General features: G+C 36.1%; 1 protein-coding gene across 1 annotated transcript in view; it reads left to right on the top strand.

The window, feature by feature from the left end:
* Positions 1-1,515: 1,515 nt before the first annotated feature.
* Positions 1,516-20,483, top strand: part of LOC134535802 (silk gland factor 1) — a 154,953-nt gene continuing 135,985 nt past the window's right edge. Inside the window, exon 1 of the mRNA XM_063375082.1 lies at positions 1,516-3,106. Within this exon, the coding sequence (XP_063231152.1) occupies positions 1,749-3,086 (1,338 nt within the window). The 5' untranslated portion in view covers positions 1,516-1,748 and the 3' untranslated portion in view covers positions 3,087-3,106. The remainder of the gene's footprint in view (positions 3,107-20,483) is intronic.

The raw sequence follows: 20,483 nt of genomic DNA, 5'->3' as shown, positions 1-20,483 counted from the left end.
TCAATCACAACACCAAGCTGGACTCACACTACAATATAAAACCTATTTATTTATCACAGCATTTTTTTTTTTGCGGGAGACAAGGCTACAGTAAAGACTTTACTGCTGCAAACAAAAGTTTCGACATGTAGCCTGTAGGCTTAGTCTAATGGTCAACAGTTAAATAAAACGACAACTTTCTTGATGATAAATTTAGCATTATTTACATTTAAAAATTAAGTTACAAGCCAAATTATTGTAATCTCAAAGAAATACCTATTACTTAGTTAATGTCGAAATACCCTTTATAAAATATATAGGACTAGCAAAAACTACATGATAATTTAATACTAGTTTATCATTGATTTGAAGTAAGATTTACTAAATTAAAAAATTAAAAAAATTGATATTTATCTTTGTCATAAAGAAAGTTGTTTTGTAGTGAAGAAGACTTAAATAGGCTACGCTACTTAAACTTACAAAATTAAAAAAATTGCTTGTCTGTAAAGTCGGTTTACGGACGATAGTTTAACGTGACGTAATAACAAAACATTGATGAAATGATTGCATACTTTTATGAATAAAATTGAATCATTTGTTTAAAAAATAAAAGAATAAATACTTGAAATTATACTAGTAATCAGATTTTTAAAATGCAAGAATAATTAAACTTTATTGCCGAAATTGTTGTTGTAATAAGCAATGAAAACCACATTAACTTTTCACTTAACTTTATAAACAGTCGACGAAACAGTTCACGTGTAGATGTAAGTTGTGTGCTGCCGCTGTCTTTCTTCTCCTCGCACGCATAGGACAATCGAGTGGAGGAGAGATAGATGCGGCGCAAGCGTACAATGAGCATGACGGGACACCGCGTAACGGAACAATGTGCGTAACGGGACACTTTTACGAGCGTGCAGCCGGCTTACATTGATTTATTAGACGTTGTCACGTCAAAAAATATAGGTAGGCCTACGTATAGGTGTCTAGAAATTACTTGTTTACCGCGAAGAGATTTAAATAATTTATAGGGTATTTTGAGATAGAACGTAAGTCACACAATAACTGAAGAATAATCGTTAATAGCAGCGACATGTAGCTACGAGTTACAACTAAGAACCAATGACTACAATACTTGCCTGTCGCGCCCCTGCGAGAGGACACCGCGAGGTGATACCAGAGAGCGGCAACTGTATAGTTTGTGTGTCGGTCGGAGCGGGCCGCGGCACCGCCACTCCGCGGAGGGCAAAAAAAGGCGTGTGTTGCCGGCGCGCGCGAGCCGAGTAGTTGCCGGGAGCGCCGCGTGGCAGCGCTGCGGGGAGGGGCGCGGCCTGCCCCCTCCCCGGCGTGACGTCACCGCGCGCCGCATTGGCGTTGCCAGGGCGACGGCGCGGCGGCGCGCCGCCATTGGGCGGGCGCGCGGCGCGGGGGCGGGGCCCGCGCCTGGCCACAGGGAGGGGAGTGGAGGGGAAGTGAGCATCGCGCGGGAGGCACGGTCCCCCCCCCCTCCTACGGGTCGGCCCGGGCTCCGGAGCCGTGTCCATTTGCTATTTCGTGTTCCCAAAGTTTAGGAGGCACTTGAGCGCGATCAGCGGGCAAGCTAAACAGACGCCCCTCCTCGGTCAACAGCGCGGGTCGCCGCGGCAAGACGCGCCCCCCTCGCCCTGCGCCGCAGTGACGCTGTTGTGTGTGCGGCGGACCCTGCGCGCGTGATGCGAGCCGGCGGGGCTGCGCGCTGGGCGCAGGGCGCCTCGGCCCGGCTCTGAGCCATGCTGTCGCAGAAGCTGTACCCCGACGTGTCGAGCGCCATGAGTGGCGTGGGCCCGTCGGGCGGCGTCAACTCCATGGCGCCCACCTACGCCATGAACTCCATGGGCTGCGTCACCATGAACAGCTGCAGCCCGCAGGGGTTCGGCTCCAACATGCTGGCCTCGGGCATGCCGCCCATGCCCGCCGGCATGAACGGCAGCTGCATGTCGTCGGGCTACGGCGCCATCGGCTCGCCCATGTCGCAGATGAACGGCGTGGCGTCGTGCATGGGCGGCGGCATGGGCGCGTACAACGGCGCGCTGGCGCCCATGGGCGACCCGGCGGGCCTCGGCGGCGGCGGGGGCCTGGGCGGGGGCGGCGGGGGCCTGGCCGGCAGCGGCGCCGCCTCGCCCAACTCGCTGCAGCGCGCCGCCGCCGCGCGCGCCGACAAGACCTACCGCCGCAGCTACACGCACGCCAAGCCGCCCTACTCCTACATCTCGCTCATCACCATGGCCATCCAGAACGCGCCCACCAAGATGCTCACGCTGTCCGAGATCTACCAGTTCATCATGGACCTGTTCCCGTTCTACCGCCAGAACCAGCAGCGCTGGCAGAACTCCATCCGCCACTCGCTGTCCTTCAACGACTGCTTCGTGAAGGTGCCGCGCACGCCCGACAAGCCGGGCAAGGGCTCCTTCTGGACGCTGCACCCCGACTCGGGCAACATGTTCGAGAACGGCTGCTACCTGCGGCGCCAGAAGCGCTTCAAGGACGAGAAGAAGGAGGCGGTGCGGCAGGCGCACAAGTCGTCGCCCGCGGCGGAGGGCAAGAAGTCGCCGGCGCACGGCCACCCGGAGGAGCAGCACCACAAGGCGGCCGACAAGGGCGAGCTGGGCGCCATGCTGAGTCTGCACGCGCCCAAGGTGGAGGGCGGAGACCCCATGGCGGGGCTGCTGCAGCAGGCGGGCGCAGAGCTGTTCGCGCCGGCGCACCACCAGCCGCACCAGGACGAGCTGGCCGCCATGGTGGGCCGGTGCGCGCACCTGTCCGCCTCGCTGTCCGACCACCACCAGGCGGTGCTGCAGCACCAGCACCACCACGCGCACCACCAGCACCACCTCAAGCAGGAGCCCGCCCCGGGCTACCCCGCCGCCAGCCACCCCTTCAGCATCACGCGCCTGCTGCCCGCCGCCGACACCAAGTCCGACATGAAGATGTACTCGGACGTGTACCACCACGGCGGCTACGGCCCGCTGAGTCCCCTGGGCGGCGGGCCGCACGCGCACCCCGAGGCGGGCTACTACCAGGGCGGGCTGTACCACCACGCGCCGGCGGCCGGCGCGTCGTCCTTGTGACAGTACCCGCTGGCGTAGAGGTCAGTGGCCGTCCTGCGGGCCGCGGGCCGCCCGCCGGAGTCCCTGCAGCCCTGCAGCCCTGCCCAGACCGGCGCCTGTGCCCGCTCTCCCGGCCGGCGGGCGGCTCGCGTCTCCCCGCGTCTCCCCGCGTCTCCCCGCGTCTCCCCGGGGTGTCTGGTGCATCTCTAGAACACGTCCTCTTGCTCGTCTCGGGCGCGCCGCTTGTCCTCTGTTCCCAGGCGTGGGCGGTGACGCGGTGCCTTTATCTGTCTCCATCACGATTCAACCCAAGATTACGCAGTGTATTCATAATTTTTTTTTTTTTTTTTTTTTTTACCGTTGTGACGATTCTTAGAATTGGACTCAGAATTGTTCCGCACTATCGTAGGCCAGCATTAATTTTTTTTTCTATCGTAATACCTAAATCTGTCTTTATTTTCTTCAGTTATCTAACTGGTTAAGAGACATAGCATTAAAAGTAACATATGTTATAATTAAATTTAAACAGTTAGACCGTTTCTGTCCCACGCGTAAGTCAGCGCGTACCGACACGAATAACTTCATTAATTTCCCCAAGTACGAAAACACCTAAAATCTCGAAAATAAGAATTTTATTTCCAAATCATGTTATTTTCAAATGAAACTAAATTTTGTGGAAAATGTAGCCTAGGTTAGTCATATAGGCTACCTATAAAAAAATATTTAGGCCTAATCGTTTACATTAGTAAGTACAAGTGATAATAAATGAGACAGATAAATGCTTATTAGAATAACTTAATGAGTGGGTTACAAATTTTACTAACAGCAACTCCGCGTTTTGTTTTTTCGAATATACCCATGTTTTAAGACCGTGTAACTATTGAAGACAGCACAGATCTGTCTGAAATTTGGTTGAGTTTCAGATTGTGTTATACAGATGTAGGTAGGCCTAACCCTATGCCCGTAAAGAATTCAGGCGAAGTAACGAGTTACACATTAGTATGCTTATTCCTGCCTCAATTGAATTGTGATGGCAGATTAGTTTTCCATTTGGTCACGGGACTAATCGGAATCTTTCCTGTCGTCTCACGTTTTGCTTTTCTAGCTTCCAAATTGATGCATGCTGAAGCGATCACCAGACACTCCGTCAAGTAGCATATCCCACATCTAGCATCTGTTGTGTGCCGTGAGTTGCGAGTTTGCTCTGTGTGTAATATGTGTTCATTCACGAGGACTTCGGTCCTGCAAGCTACGTTTAACTATAAGCTATAAGTTCATCTAGTTGTTGGGCAAATGTGAGGATTCCATTGACTTATGGCCCAAAATGTTGAGAACTCAGTCGTATCTGTTGCGCATGTTGTTTACGAATTATTCGTCGCGGAAACAAAATATTTTTTAATCACGTGTGTGTAGGTGTAAAATCTAAATGCGCGTTCTCTGTAAAAAGAAAATCTCAATTAGTATTTATAAATCAAGTAATTTTAAAATAAGTACTCTGTGATAATTTATATAATTAGAATGTCGACGTTGTATAGCATTATAAGAAGACATTGTCGCATGACGTGTAAATAAATAAATAATAACTGGAACTATAGTTAAAAAAAGTTGTTTCATACTTGCTCACATAACCAATATTTTCAATTTTGTTATATTCAAAAGAATGTGTGAAATATAAACAATTATTTCCAAATTATTTACTTTTTATTTTAATTGTTTTGTGCCCTTAGTGATTTAATAAATGCAATATGCATTTAAAGATGTTGAAAGAGAACTGATAGAATACAGTTTTCTGACACTTTGAGAATATTTAGAATACACATGTTAGTTATTATGAGAATACAGCATGTCCTTATTCCAAGAAAAGTAAAAAAAGAAGGTATAATTCTTTCGTTATTTAAGAATTAGTGTCACTATGTCAGTAACTAGCATCTTACACTTAGCACCCGTCAATGATTAAAAACAAAGTTACAATATGTTTTAAAATATCAGAGAGCTAGTAGGATATATTTTTATTTTTAAGTTGGGTGCAGTACATTTTTGTATCATTTTAACATCAATTAATATTAAAATACAAAAGAAAATGAAAGTATAACGTAAAAAAATTAAAAAAAAATTACTTAGGCCTTAATCCAAAGTTATTTCATAATAGGCCACAAAAATAAATATATTATCTATAAGCTTTTATTTGCATGAGCTGGAGAACTTCAGTAAGCTGATCTCAAACGGGTTAGAAATCCACGAAATAAACATGTAAACTGTTTCGAAGAATTATAAACGACGAAAAATATAACCTAAATGTAACAATTTCTTGGGTGTAACATAGCTCTAGGCTACGTGGTAATTTGTCTCTTTGCTTGCGGGTTTTCGCCACGTCAACTTGGAATTATTTTTCCCCCCCCCAATTTTCCGCAGTAAAAACCAACAAGCCAAGACCAGAGAAAAAGAACACAATACCCATTTCAGTAGTTTAAACACATTACAGATACCTAAGTTACGTTTGGTTATGAAACAATCCCTTGAAAACAAAATAGCGTTGCAGTCTCCCCATATTGTTTGTGGCGTCGATAAAATAATTTTTGTAGTTACCATCACATAACTACTGGGAGTGACTTAAAAATGTTGTTCTCCCTAATAAAGCACTCTGGAGGACATTACAAAATTATTTTATCGTCACTAAATGTATGAGCAGGGTAAATAGCCTACTAAGAAAATATTTTTTGGTGACAATTTTACTGATGGACCTACGAGTATTTCAATATAAGTTAATAGTCTTTAGCAGTGTGTGGTATAGTGTCTTAAAACCGCTTGCGTTTATCGTATAGATTATAATTACGTCAAAACACGTAAACACATATTTATTTAGTTAGGGTGTACCTTTTTTCAAGACAAAAATTTTACTAACAAAATTTTAAAGCGACAACAGTTATAAAGGTCTTACTTCGTAGATTTAAATTAAGAGTAACTAATTACAAACACAATATGTTTTGGCTGAAAAGGTAACAATTGGAATTGTACTTACTTAATAGGTATTTTGCGTTACTGAAAATTGTATCTCAAGAAACAGCCACACTTCGTCCATACTCAAAATATTTTATAACTGTTAAACTAACGTTTAAAATTTTCTTACAATCATCTACCGGTTGCCGTAAATCAAACAGATAAAATAAAATAAACTAAAAAACAAACTCACTCGCACATAAAATACTGAACAAGAAATTTATTTTCAAGCTATAAGGGTATTTGAGTTTTACGGCAAAGTTATTTTGTATTTTTTTTCCGCATTTTATACTTCTTTTAACATTCTAAACATAACTGTAAATAGTGAAAGTGATATAGTATACGTAACATAATTTGTATAAATCAATAAACGAATGAAAGGGTTTTGTAACTCAAGGTTTAATTTAACTGTATTAGGCTTGTTGTCTATAGTCATGATTCAACTGCTGCACTATAAGGCCTCGAATTTATCGAATAAAGTAGCTTAAATGGAATAATGAATACAAAACGATTGCATTGGCTAATAAAAAGTTTTTTTTAAGGACTGCCGTAGCAGAGTACTGTATTTTTTGAAGACACCAAATCACAACAAAATAATTTGTAAAATAACACTGGTTAAATGTACACAGCGTTACAAAAACCTTTTGGCAATTAGCAGGTTTGTCCCGGGGGGAAAAAAATAGATACAATTGTTAAAATATGAACATTAAGAATATTACTGTACCAAAGCCTATGACTAACTGGAGACAGTTCGAACTACGAACTTCAGCAATATACACTATAATTTTTTTTGGTACTTTTATAAGGATAGTTCTTGAAAACTCAGTTGCCAACCATATCACTTGTAAAATTGCAAGACAAACAGATATTTGTACTTTTCGAAGTTTAAATAGCTATGCCTTGCAGTTTTACCAGTAATATTTTTGGCAACGAAGTTTCCAAGGACATTCCTTGTAAAACAATTTTTACAGCGTATCCTGTAAAGTAGAAACCCCAACTCTCGAGTGTTCTCTAGAAATAGACAATTATCAAAACGAGGCACAACTTATATACTCGTAACGTTGCACTTAGTAGCGTTACAGCAGCTGATCTACACGTAGGCGACTCGGGTTCGATCCCTCTATCAGTATTTGTTTTAATTTTGTATCGGTTTTTCATTGATAACATGAAAAATAATGTTGTATTGAAAATAACATATTTTTTTTCTGTTAATTTTACTACAGGCTTTTAAACTACTAGGGTGAAGGTAATGTGAAATAACCAACACGCTGTTATTAATGGGGTGCCTCCCATTTCAGGTCAAGATTTTATATTCACAGTAATTACAGATAAACTTGTAGACTTTTTCAATTGTTTAACTTTCACGGAATGAAAAAAATATACAGCGCATATTTTTTGCATGATTAGCTGCCAAAGTTACATTTTTAACATTTTTGGGTTTTACAAATAAGGAGAATTTAATTTATTGCAGAACTGAAACTTTTTTGGTTTAACTTCAATGCCACTGGCTACTTCAAGAAATAGTTTGAATTTCTTTCAGAAAATATTAATTAATTTTACTTACAAATTATCAAATTTGTTACGATTTTGACAGCCAAGAAACATGAAATAAGTTTTTTTTTATAAGTATATAGAAATGCAAACCATATCATGAAGTAGCCAGTGACATTGCAGTTAAACCTAAAAAGTTTCAGTTCTGCAATAAATTAAATTCTCCGTATTTGTACAACCCAAAAATGTTAAAAATGTAACTTTGGCAACTAATTATGCAAAATGTATGCTCTGTATATATTTTTCATTTCGTGAAAGTTAAATAACTGAAAAAGTCTAAAAGTTGATCAGTGATTAATATAAATATAAAATCATGACCTAAAATGGGAGGCACCCCCTTAAATGCACAACGTAATTTATTTTTCAAACACATACCAAAGTGTAGAAATATTTGCACGTCGCTGTCACTGTCATTTCCTACATACTTGATGCACATTGTGGTTGATACCATAAACACCACATAAAACATAATTATGTTCGGTGCGCACCACATACAGTGTATAAATGTGACAGTGTTGCAAATTTTTTTTTCTTAACTAAGCCAGAGAGCAGCAGACTTTGTGACTCGTGGTTCTATCACTTTTGCAACGTACCAAGAGCATTCTAACATGTCAGTAAACTTTGGAGCGCTCGATTAGTGAAGAACTAATGAATGTATTTTAATAGCATATAAGCGCGATGCTATTTCCCGTTGTTCTTGTTATGCATTAGGCACTGACGCACAGAGAACTTAAGAGAAATTTCCGTTTCAAATAACGTACACTGTTACAAATGAAAGTAGAGATACGGCGTAGAGATACGCCGTATTTAAACTTCCTAGTTCTTTTCATGGGGTAAGAACACCCGTAGAAGAAATAAGAGTGTTTTTGTAGATTCATGTTCAAAGTAAGTAAACACAGCAGCCGTAATTCAACGAAAACACCCGTACATTTCCGCAGATCCCAACATAATTTGTAACCAGTTTTCACTGTAAATTTAAAGAGAACATTTTTGATAGTATGCAATAAAAAAAGTTACAATAACATATGATGGCCCGTACTGTAATCATTTAATTTTTTATCTCTTGAATTTTCACTTTAAAAAATAAACATAAGTGTTCACGTTATCGATGACAAAACTACATAAAAAAGGACGTAGTTAGAATGGGCTTGAACATGAGTCGCCAGCGAGGCAGTCACACACACTGTCTACTGGCTACGCAGCCTTGGCGAGCCCGAGTGGAACGTTACGGATATATACGAGAGTTGTGCCTCGTTTCTTTGACTGGATAATTCTAGAGGAAAATCGAGATTCGGGTTTTCTTCTTCACAGGATATATTGCTATTGGGAAGTACCAATTTCACTCTCGAATAGGACGCCATGTTCTTAAAAGCACCTGTAAACACAATTCGTATAAATGTTTAGTAACATTACCTTTTTTGTCGTTTATTTTTTTAATATAGTACAGTTGGTGTAATTTAACACTGTGCTTGTAAGTACATACGTTGTTAATGTGCAAATTAAATGTCAGAGTAAATTTGAATTACCAAGGTAATGCAAAAAAGCATTGTATTTGGAAATGTATATACTGATAAAACCACATTTAATTTAATTTAAGCCACGGAAGTGGTATTTAAATTACTCAATAATCTATTAGTGAGCATGCTGGACGCTAGAAGTCCGGTCGTAGATTCAATTCTCCTCTGTCACTGAGATTGTTAGATCGATTTACCTAAGTGATGAAATTAATAATCTCTCAAGTTCACGTTGTTCATTAATAGCTATAAACAAACAAAAATAAAATATTTTTGGAAGCAGTACAACTTAACATATTCAGTGTTATTATAAATTTAACCACGATGCAGTAAAATTAAGTGGCTTTTGTGGTAAATATACACATGCATGCATGTATAAATTCATACATCACAAAGCAATAATACACCAATAGCTATTACATATTTACCAAAGCATAAAAATTGTACTTTTACACTTTTGATAGTATTTTTTTTACTCAAGTACACGAGTAAAAATACACCAAAATAAGTAGGTGTAAAATCACCACCACTAACATTTGTGGAGGCTCTGCTGCCAACTTATATTTAGTTTAAAATTAAACAATTTATTTTTACAGTAGGTACATCAATGTGCGCAAAGTCGAACACGTAATAGGCATTAGAATTGAAAAGTTTTGTTCTGAAACTTTAATTTTAACAACAATAGTGTGTCGACAAACAACTTAATTCTTCGTTCCAAACCAACCCTTGATGGACCTTAAGTATTTTCATTAGTGTGTACATACAGTATAAACACGCTGTGGGTTGCAATAATGAGTGACGAGCTTTGAAACTTATGTCTGCTTTATAAGTTATCATTTACAGGCTCTTTCAACAGCCTATTAAATATCAGAAACACTTTGTTTTAAGCAAAAAATACTGGTTCTTTGTAAACTTATTACTAAAATATTTTTCGTGACACTACATTTGTATGCAAAAGAGAAGGTAGCATTAAAGCACTATAAAACTCTAAAAAGCAATACCGGCAGTCCTATGCTATCAACACAGGAAAGATACAACAAACAACTAACTGTTGGAATTGTGTGATACTGCAATAACAATAACAATTTTATTAATATTTATTTAAGTTATTTTATTATCTGGCAACAAAAATTTAACTTCTTTTAAAATATTCGAAGCACTGAATGATTATTTTACAATAAATTTGTATAATGATAAAAATATGTTTTTCCAAAAGGAAATAAATATATTTTTTTATTATAATGTATAATACAGTATGTTAATACTGCACACATGCTATCCTCTGAAATCTATTGGGTTAGTGTGGTAACGACGGCAAATCTGTGCATAAAAATCATGAAACTGTCCTTTACTGTTTTTGTAGTGAAGGTTGGCTATTCGGTAGTATTTTACCAAACATGGTGTGGAATGTACAAAACTTCAATGAAAGTAGCGTGGTCGTCAAAGTTACGATTTTGTACGTCCCACAACATTGTAATAGAATATTTAAAAAAATTACAATTGTAGTGTTACAAAAATATTTACAATATGTTTAACATAGAATTACTTTGTAGGCTACCTATATAACGCGCCAAGAAAAAAAGAATTTCTCTGTAGATCAACAGTGCAGTGTTTTTCACCACATATGTAGCCTAATTTCAATTCATTACTTCGTGACTGTTAAGGGGCTGTAGTGATTATATATTCCATTCTAATTTTACGCTAAGCAATAAGAGGACATAAAATGACTGCGTTTGTTTCTTGCTCCGGCCTGCTTCATCTAAAACTCTGCTACACCCACCGTTTAGGGATATTGCATTTTCATGCCATTAGCATATTTTTTATTGTCTAGGACAATTTCTACGGCAGTTCCACTTCATTCTGTGTTCTGTGGCTAATCTGGTCTCCAGATATATCCCACATGGTAGGTATCTGCTATTTGTAAAAGTCAGGTAAATATTCATAATTAAAATTTCAACTTACTAATTACCTACATCGTGATCACTCACTAGAAGTTAATTTTCTTTGTTTCCGCAGCGGAGCGCTGCATAAAAAAATAGCTTTTGAAACATTTCTTTATAAAATTGTGAAATGAGATAAAAATTTACATATCAGATAAAGCCTATAGGTATGTTTTTTTGTTAAAGATAAGTGAATAATTGATTACTAATCGCGTAACCTATTTGACGTTATTAAGACATTGTGGACAACACTGGGAATATTGTTCTCCCCTCTGTGCACTACTGAAAAAGGGCTTGGGTACAGCAAACGATGTTGCAAAAATGCTCTTTTAACGAGATTGAAAAGTAAAGCGTGAAATTTATAGAAAAAATTAAAACTTTTCTGCGAGAGATAAAGCTTAACTTTGTGGGTCTTCTAATATCTAAGTACTCTTGCATTGTCAGTTTACTTTCTATCCAGTCTCGGAACAGTAACTAAATATCAGGTATCCATAATTTCTAACGATTACGACAGTAAGCTCAAGTTTTATATTCTATATATACACACACACACAGAAGAGTCTTTGATTACGCCCAATCACATAATCTGTTCTCACAATTTGTAAATAATCTATTAAATTTAGTATTAATCTAACAAACAAAAATAAAAATAAGTTCCACTTCAGTAGATTGTACGTGAAATAAAGGCCTAGTTAGGGCTATGAAATGTTCTGCGTGTATGGCAGAAATTAAGTTGAAACTATTTACTGTGTTTTTACGTGTGGAGTGTACACGTCATCAGTGGTTTAAATTTTACCATCATAACGTATCCTGTAGATCTGAATACGTTAAAAATTATTGTAGGCTACACAGTTATAGACAAACTAATTTAATATGCCATCTTTAAAAATCATGGTAGGTAATTTATGAATAAGTAAAGTCGAATTATAACCAACATAATAATAATGAATGTTAATTTAATATTTATATAGGCCTAATAGACTAATAATTGATAAACAATAATGCAGTTAAAATGATATAAAAACAATAGCATAAAATACCGAATATTTTACTGAAGTACAAAATATATCACTAAACATTGTTCTTGTTTTCCTTACAGCTGTTTATGACAGAAGCACACAGAAAAACACAGTCTGTACTTTTACAAAAGATTCCATTGAGACAAGTAACCAAGAAATAGTTTTTAATACTACAAAAATATATAGGTCTATTATAGCTTTATACAACACGTGGCTATGGTTATTTATACATGTATGAAATATGTTTTCGAGAATACTGAGTATTCCTTACGATGATTGGCGCATAATTTTATATTTTAATTGATGTTTCATTCAAGAATAATTTTCTTAAACTATGGCAAACTTAATAGAATAGCCTATTCAATACTTGTACTTTATTTTGTTGTATCATGCTTATTATCTGCGCAGTTAACACTAAAAAAATTTAAAGGAACGTATTTAAAATAACTTTAACTATTGCAGGGACTGGGGCAACACAAAGCATAAATGCCCGGGTAAGAATCCGAACCCAGTATTACTACGAACACTATTTTGTAGTGATAATTGTTTTCATATAGGCTAAGTGTTCACATTTACAAATATCTGTAATATTCTTGAATATTTCTGTTCCAAATAAAAGCTACAGTGCTTGCATTTAGGGCACACTATGTTTAACTGTAACTAGTATAAAATGCTCTACATGAGGTTTATTTTTATGGATAAGTGAATAATTGATTACCTACTTCTCGTGTATTTTACTTTCCATTCCACATCGGTGCACAACTTAACATACCTACTCGATATTCTATAGCCTATCTAGGGCCATGCAGATCTCGCGAAAAGATTTAGAGACTAGATGAAAGTTAAAACACTGTAGCGTCGTCTGTGTTCAGTGATTGGGAGAGTTTCTCCCAGGTACATATCGATTGTAACAACTCCAATCACAGTGATTCAGTGCGGAAGTAAGCTCGTCCTGAGTGGCTCGGTCAAATAAGACAACGACTTCTCTCGCAGACGGCCGCCAATCACAAGGAAGAAACCATAGGGGCGGGTATACCTTGTTGCAGTCTAATAAGTGTTCAGATCTTTTCGCGGAAAATGCCTGCCCCTATCTACATCAAATAGCATATATTTAGTCTCATTACAAATATAGTAAATATAGTGATGACCGCGTCAGATTTATCTTTAAGGGAAGTGAGTGCAGACGGCAACGTGTTTAGGTCATCACACATCCCATAAAAATCAGAATGCGATAAGATTAAACTCTGATAAGAAATCTCGCGAACCAGTGTGATGTTTCTGAAGTAACGTCTCAACTGCTTACAGCCTACATGCATAAAGGCCTGCTAAACCGCTTAGTAAGGGGAATGTGCGGCGTGACTTTGTAACTATGAAAGCTGAGAAAATGTTTTTGTGATTTTAACATTCGGTAAGTTGACTCATTTAAAGTCACCTCTATTTATTCGAAAAATATGATACATATAATAGGGCGTTTGTATCTAATGTAGGTAAGCCTTCTATTATATGTGATCCATCTTTAATGTAGGGTCTTAACAAGTCTGCATCCATACGTTCAGAAACTAAATGTGACGTATTTTCAAGGAAACATTTTTTCCTGACATGGACGTTGTGTTTTTGTTGTGCTAAAGCCGAGTTATTGATCTTAATGACAAAAAATTTAGGCGATTACCGCATTCAGCTCAGTAATTCTACAAATAAGTGTTTTTATCGAAAACATGGAATCAGAATCTGATTTTGAGAATAAAATTTTATGCTGTCACACTCGAAATAGCCTATTATTTAGGCCTATGTTTTACACTGAAAAAAAAAAAAAGATTTGTTTATGCAACAAAGCTTTTTTTAGGTTTAGTTATTTTGTAAAAGTAAACTTTAACACTAACATACCTACAGCATCAGTAAATCTAAAGTTTTAACAATTTTTGAATTAAATGTGTGAAAATAATACACTTACAATTTGGCTGACATAAATAATTATCAACAATACTTTAATATTTATTTATTTTCAATTATCATCCAAATGCAGCTTTTGGGGGTATCTGCATAAGGGATACTTAGGTATCCTATGGCTATAAATTGAATATAGCTCAGGTCTGTGTCCGGTGATAGGCCTGCAAAATGCAGAAATGTGTTCAAATATGTTCAACCATGATCGCACTTGAAGATTTATGTTCTATTAAAGTAGACTATATCATATAAATATAATTTTATCAGGGGACATAATAATTATTTTTTTTTAATTTTTAAGTGAGTTTATAACCTGCGACTTTAAGAAGGAAGTATTCAGACTAAAAAAAAAAACTTATTTTCAAACAGTGTCGTCTCTAAGGCCATATTTGATAACTTATGTACCTATTCCTGCTTGTGTGAACACGCCTGAACTTAAGTCTGAACTATTCGGAATTTAAAAATTTTCATTTCAACGTAAAAAGGGTAAAATTTGTGCACAGTTAGGTATGAGTTAATTTTGAAATGTGGATACTATATTTACGTGGACTTAGCCTACTTATAGATCAACAGCTGTGATTCTTTTAATCTTTGAGAAATGTGTAGTTTGTAGAAATCAATGTTCATTAACTATGGCCTGTATATGGCGTCAAGCGATATTAAACGCACCCGAACATTTGCAGCCAAAACGCTAACCGGTATCGTCAAAATAACTAATTATGAACATTTCTGGTGGATAAGTTATTTTGTTTATCAAATTAAGGTGTAAAGTAAATTCAATATTTTTATATATTACTTATAACATTAATTATATGTGCTTATGTTGTATACAGCGGGATATCAGCCTTTTTATTTTTATAATTAGGTACTTCATCACGTTTGCTTGTTTATTTAATCTTCCTTGTAGATTTAATATGTTAACGTACAATGACCTCATCTACCACACAGGACACGTTCTGTATAGGCTCTGTCTCACATGAAATGCTGGTCATGTCACATTCTTGTCATTCATATTTTAATGGCTTTTCCTGTATGTAGATATTTCACTATGGAGCTCTTGCATTTTGTGATTCGTCTCAAAATTTTAAAACAGATATAAAACAGTTATAAACTAATAGCGGTAAAAAGTCTCTCAAGTGTTCATAAAAATGGTTAATGTGCGACCTTTCACTTCTCGAAAATTACGCTCAGTAAATTTTTGGTGAGGTAATTTGTGGCTCAACAACAAATGAAATTGTGCTGTCAGTATACATTTACAGAAAAGTTGTTTGGCTAAAAGTAAAGACAAGAAAACGAAGTAAACTTCTCGGCGTATGAGCCCGACCTTTGATAATTCACCAAGCGAGTTGAACATATTAAAAACCAGAGTAGCTTATGCACAGTTCACGTGGCTTTTAGCCAGCATGAAATAAGTTTATTTTACTCTAATTAAACTTCGCAACCACAACTTTTTTGTTATTTTAGTTTTTCAAATAAATATTCAAACACTGGCGCAATGTTCCATACAAAACTTCGCAAAACACAACGGTTGATTCAACGATATGCAAGCTCCGAATGTTCGATATGTCGACTCTCTACTCGAGTCTGGAGGGGCAGCGGTCATCCCCACTCCTCTGTCTCCTCGCCGGCCAATCAGGTGCTGGCGGAGAAACGAATACCGCCCACCAATAAGAGCCGATAACCAATTGTTTGAGTGGCTGACTGTTCAACTGTCCATCTGCTCGAGTATGCATGACTCCTCCGGGCAAATTTCCAAAAATTACAGTCTACTTCAGGCGCATTGAGGGTGAAATCTTAGTACGTATGCGACGCCATGCAACGGAGATTTAACAGGATGATTTTCAGTGCGTAAGCCCGTTCAGTTCATTTGTGTTCATACAACGTAGCATGGGGTTCTTTCCAAACGAATGAAAAATAGTTTATGTACCAAACGAATTAAAAAAAAAAAATTGTTATAGGCCTACATAATTTTATAATGATAATTTCGACAATACTCCAAGGTATTTATATTTTTTAATGTTGAAACTGGTGAACAAATTTACTGCAATTTTGTTTTCTTCAGGTTTACTTATGCTTAATTAATTAGCCGAGAGTATTTTGCTAGAACATCGAACAATTCATGAGTTTCGGCTACGTTTCATAATGAACAATGTTTAACATAACTTGCGTGTTCAAAATCAATGACTATTTCCCTTACAAAATATTCCAGCGCTGGTATTTAAATTTTCTTAGTGAAGAATTAATAAATATTTGAAACACTTATTTTTTAATGTTTTTTTTTTAATTGTAGGGCATTGTCATGGCGTGTTAATATAGTTGCGTTGTTTGTAATGCTAGAGGACTGAAATATAATAATGCCTACTTTAGTTATGTATCACGTGGTGTATGAGGGCAACTTAAATGTAATATAGGTATGTCTGTTAAAGACTATAGTAAATTATTTCCACAGTGACCTTGGCCAAGCGCCAACAGCAGTTCTGCTGTTCTTGAATCCAGTTACAGAGATAATCCCACTCGAGAAGGACTGTTTAAGCATTAAACACAGTTTAATTTCAAAAATACATTATGTCGATGATATCCTATCCCTTTATTCGTTCTTGTTATTGTTATTGCTATTGTGAAATATGATAGATATATCTGGAGTACACCCGGAGTAGGTATATACGCGACTAAGTTTGATTTTGTGTATTTTCTGTAAGGTAACACAAACGTAAAGCTAAACAAAGTAAAGCTAGATTTAGGCTTATTGAAGCATATATTAACATTAAGCTTAAAATACATGGAAATAGCTTAAAAAGTGTTAAAAACTGATTGAAAAAGTATACTTTTAACGAACGTTGCGATATCTCTTACTTCTGTTGTTAACTATATCCTTTAGTTTATTTGTGAAAATAAAGGTTGCATTCGTAAAGTGACTCGTATTGTGATACGTCTGATTCGTATTGCGTAATGAATGCCCGCGTTATGTATTTGGACTAACTTTTGTTGCCAGGAAAAAAAAGCCAACGGAACACAAAGCATTCTCATGTAGCTTACGCGTTTGCTTCCGCATTGCATGGCTGTGATTGGTGGGCTGGCAGTAGACATGTGCCTGAAATAAACCCGGCCAATCACGAAACACACGATGTAGGTACAAAGTGTTAAAATACAGCTATTTGGAAATTTTTGAAGTTACATAAATACTTCTTTAGCGCGATATGAAAAAAATGAAAAATGATGAGAGTGAATTTTTACGATGCGCGCGCAAAATGCAACAAAATTTGACACGTTTTTATAACCTAGGCCCTATGTGCTTTTAAATCACAAACCTTAGTGATTGATATCGAATACTGGTCCACATAATTAAAATCACACATATACCTATATATAGAGGCTATAAGTATATTGTGAATATTAGTGATTATATTATGATTCAAAATTGTTTCAATTGTATATTAAAGTGTATTTATGTAATATTATTGTTTAATAAATAATTAAAATTTATAAATTACAATAAACATGCATCATATTTATTTTATTATTTTACTCTATTAAATAATTAATTTTTTTACACTGGTTTATAAAATTAATTTTGAATATAGGCTACATAGTATTTATTTAATCTTTTTCAATTTGATTGAAGTTATACTTTACAAACTGTTTTTAGATATAATTTCACCCCAGTTCTTTTATTATTTTATTTCTGTTAATTTTTTTGTATTCAAAATCAAAGTTTTTTTTTCCCCGCCAAGTATGTAAGTAGCCTACAACTTGTAACGCGCGTAGGCTACATAGATAAGTACCTACACGCACCCTTTGGTCCTGGTTGTTCATGAAACAGTGTAGCCTATTAGTTTTATTAATAACTCTGATATGATTCTGTACGAAACTTTCACCAGTTAAAATCAGATTGAAGATAATTATTTTAGCACTTTTTATATTAGCGTGTGCTGTTGGCAAATCCTCCAAAACGAACTTAAGTTGAATGAAAGTATTTCGTGGTAAATGTTTTTTGTTAATACCTTAGAGTTGAACCAGCTTAATAATGTTAACTTAAATTTTATAATAATAACAAATAACAAGGTATGTAAATAACTTCTAACGCTTGTACACACATATTCGCACATTTTAGCAAACCACTCAAAAATAACCACTCAGATTTGTAGTTGCAATAAAAAATTTCTGTGACTTTGCATCAAATAAAGTCTTCTTTATAAAAGCTACCTAGACTTTCCATTATGTCATAGTTGATAAATGACCCTGATACTAAAATTTAATGTCTTTCAATCATAATAATTAAGATACGTTATGCTTCCAAAACACATGTTATGATTAAATTATTTTTGTTTGAAATTACCATAATTTTATTACAAAATGTTAAAAACTACCTATATATTTTTTGTGTTTTAAACATCAGTAAAAAATCTCTAACAATTTTTTTTTGTTTTTAAAATAGTGTTTGGAAATAACTAGGCTAATAATTACGTTAAATTACACCAAATTACTTACACTACGACACCTCAAAGATGTGACAGATTTAAATTAAATTTTGTAAAATTATAGCTTCATCACTCAGAAATGGCTACCGTTGAACATGACGTTATTTTCATTTCTACGGCAGTAATTTATATTTACAACCTATGTTAGAAATAATCTATGTAACCTCTACTTTCCGATTGTTTCTCTGAAGAAGATATTTTTATTATGAAATAAAAAAATCATATTACTATAAATAAACGTACTAAGTATAGGCTACCTATAGCTACTTTACTATACATGTCCTGCAAAGAGCTGTTTTTATTAAATCAAGTTAACTGTCTAAAGTAGGTAATTTATTTAGTACTTTCCTGTTAAATTCATATAGGTACCATACATTAATGGCTTAAGTTCTACTACTTGGAGCATCATGCTGAGACATTGGACTGACCTAAAAACACTGAATGGACACGTTTTTGGAAAATTTTACCCGCCAATTCACTCGTCAGTTCACGATCTCTTAAAAATGGCATAGCCTATAAAATTAATTTCAAATTATTTATTCACTTTAGTGCCAACTACGAATCCGCAGATGATGTGAATCCATCAGCTATGGTCAACTATTTTACACATTTTTATTAATTCATTATAACCGATAAGTAACTATACTACTTTCAGCGAGGATTAGAACAAATTTCGGTAAAATCACGAAAATTTACTGTCAAAAATCCATCTGAAGTTTTTGCTTAAAATCTAACTGACTATAATGAACTCTTTTTCTCATTAACGAATTGTCCCTAAGTTCGGCTTACGTAAGATTTACCTATGTGAATAAATGAAATGGTCTACAAATAATATTTGTAGTGGGGTCTATTTTAGTTTTTTCGTCATTTAAGTAGTAGCTTATTGTAAAATAAAGTTGTTTATTTCGTAAACACTTGGATTCATTTTTTATCAAAAAAATGTTTCTGTAACAGTAGGTAAGTAGCCTATTTCTATAATTGAAAAATAAATCAGCATTTTTGCGACATCTTGAGCGTTATGCCGAGTAGATATCTACCTATAACAGGTCCACGATGGTGAAGAATGCTTCGTGTAGCTTCGGCAGTGTTCGTATTTTTTTTCCCTAAGCTACAAAAAAACCGGAATTGTTCTTCGATTTAAAATACAAGAATTATATTCTTTTTTTTACGAACTAACGATCTATGTTGTCATGAATTAACACTACGCTATGACTTCGTGAATTTTCTGTAGGTACATTTCAGAGAAAAATATTTCTGTTTGTCTAAGAAGGTTCTGACTATAAAAACTCAATAATTTTTATATTATTTCAACTAAATGTTTTTGCACAATATCAACCATAAAAAATAATCCAAACAATACAACTTCAAGTAAATTTTAGTTTTGGATTCTTTTTAAATGATTGCTTTTAAACTCACTACAGATAGGCATAGCAATTTTTGGACAGTTATTTTGATATTATTCTTACACAACTTAAATAAATACAAATATAATGTTAAACAATTTGAAAATAGTTTTACCTATTGTTTTAGAATATGCTAGCAATAAATAAAATAATTGAAACCTATTATTGTTATTGCTATTGTGAAATATGATACGTATTTATAGTCTGAAATCTGAAATAAACCCAGAGTAGGTATACATGCAATTAAATTTGTTTTTGGTATATTCTGTAACATAAAAAAAATGTAAAGCTAAACAAAGAGCTAGATTTACCTAGGTTTATTAAAGAATCCATTAAAATTAAGCTTACAATATATGGAAATAGCTTAAAAAGTGTTAAAACTGCTTGAAAAAATGTAAGTACTTTTACGAAGTAGGTATGTATAGGCCTATAGCCTATAGGCCCCATGTAGGTTTATATTTTCCCTTATTTTATTTAACTGATTTTTTTTTTGCCTAGAAATATGAAAGAAAATGTATTTTGCGTGAGGATTTTTACAATGCAATTCATAGCATTTATTTGAATAAAAAAAA

The sequence above is a fragment of the Bacillus rossius genome, chromosome 10 (assembly GCF_032445375.1).
Source record: "Bacillus rossius redtenbacheri isolate Brsri chromosome 10, Brsri_v3, whole genome shotgun sequence".
Taxonomy (NCBI): domain Eukaryota; kingdom Metazoa; phylum Arthropoda; class Insecta; order Phasmatodea; family Bacillidae; genus Bacillus; species Bacillus rossius.
Note: the sequence above shows the minus strand (reverse complement) of the source record. Positions and strands in the feature narration are given on the sequence as shown.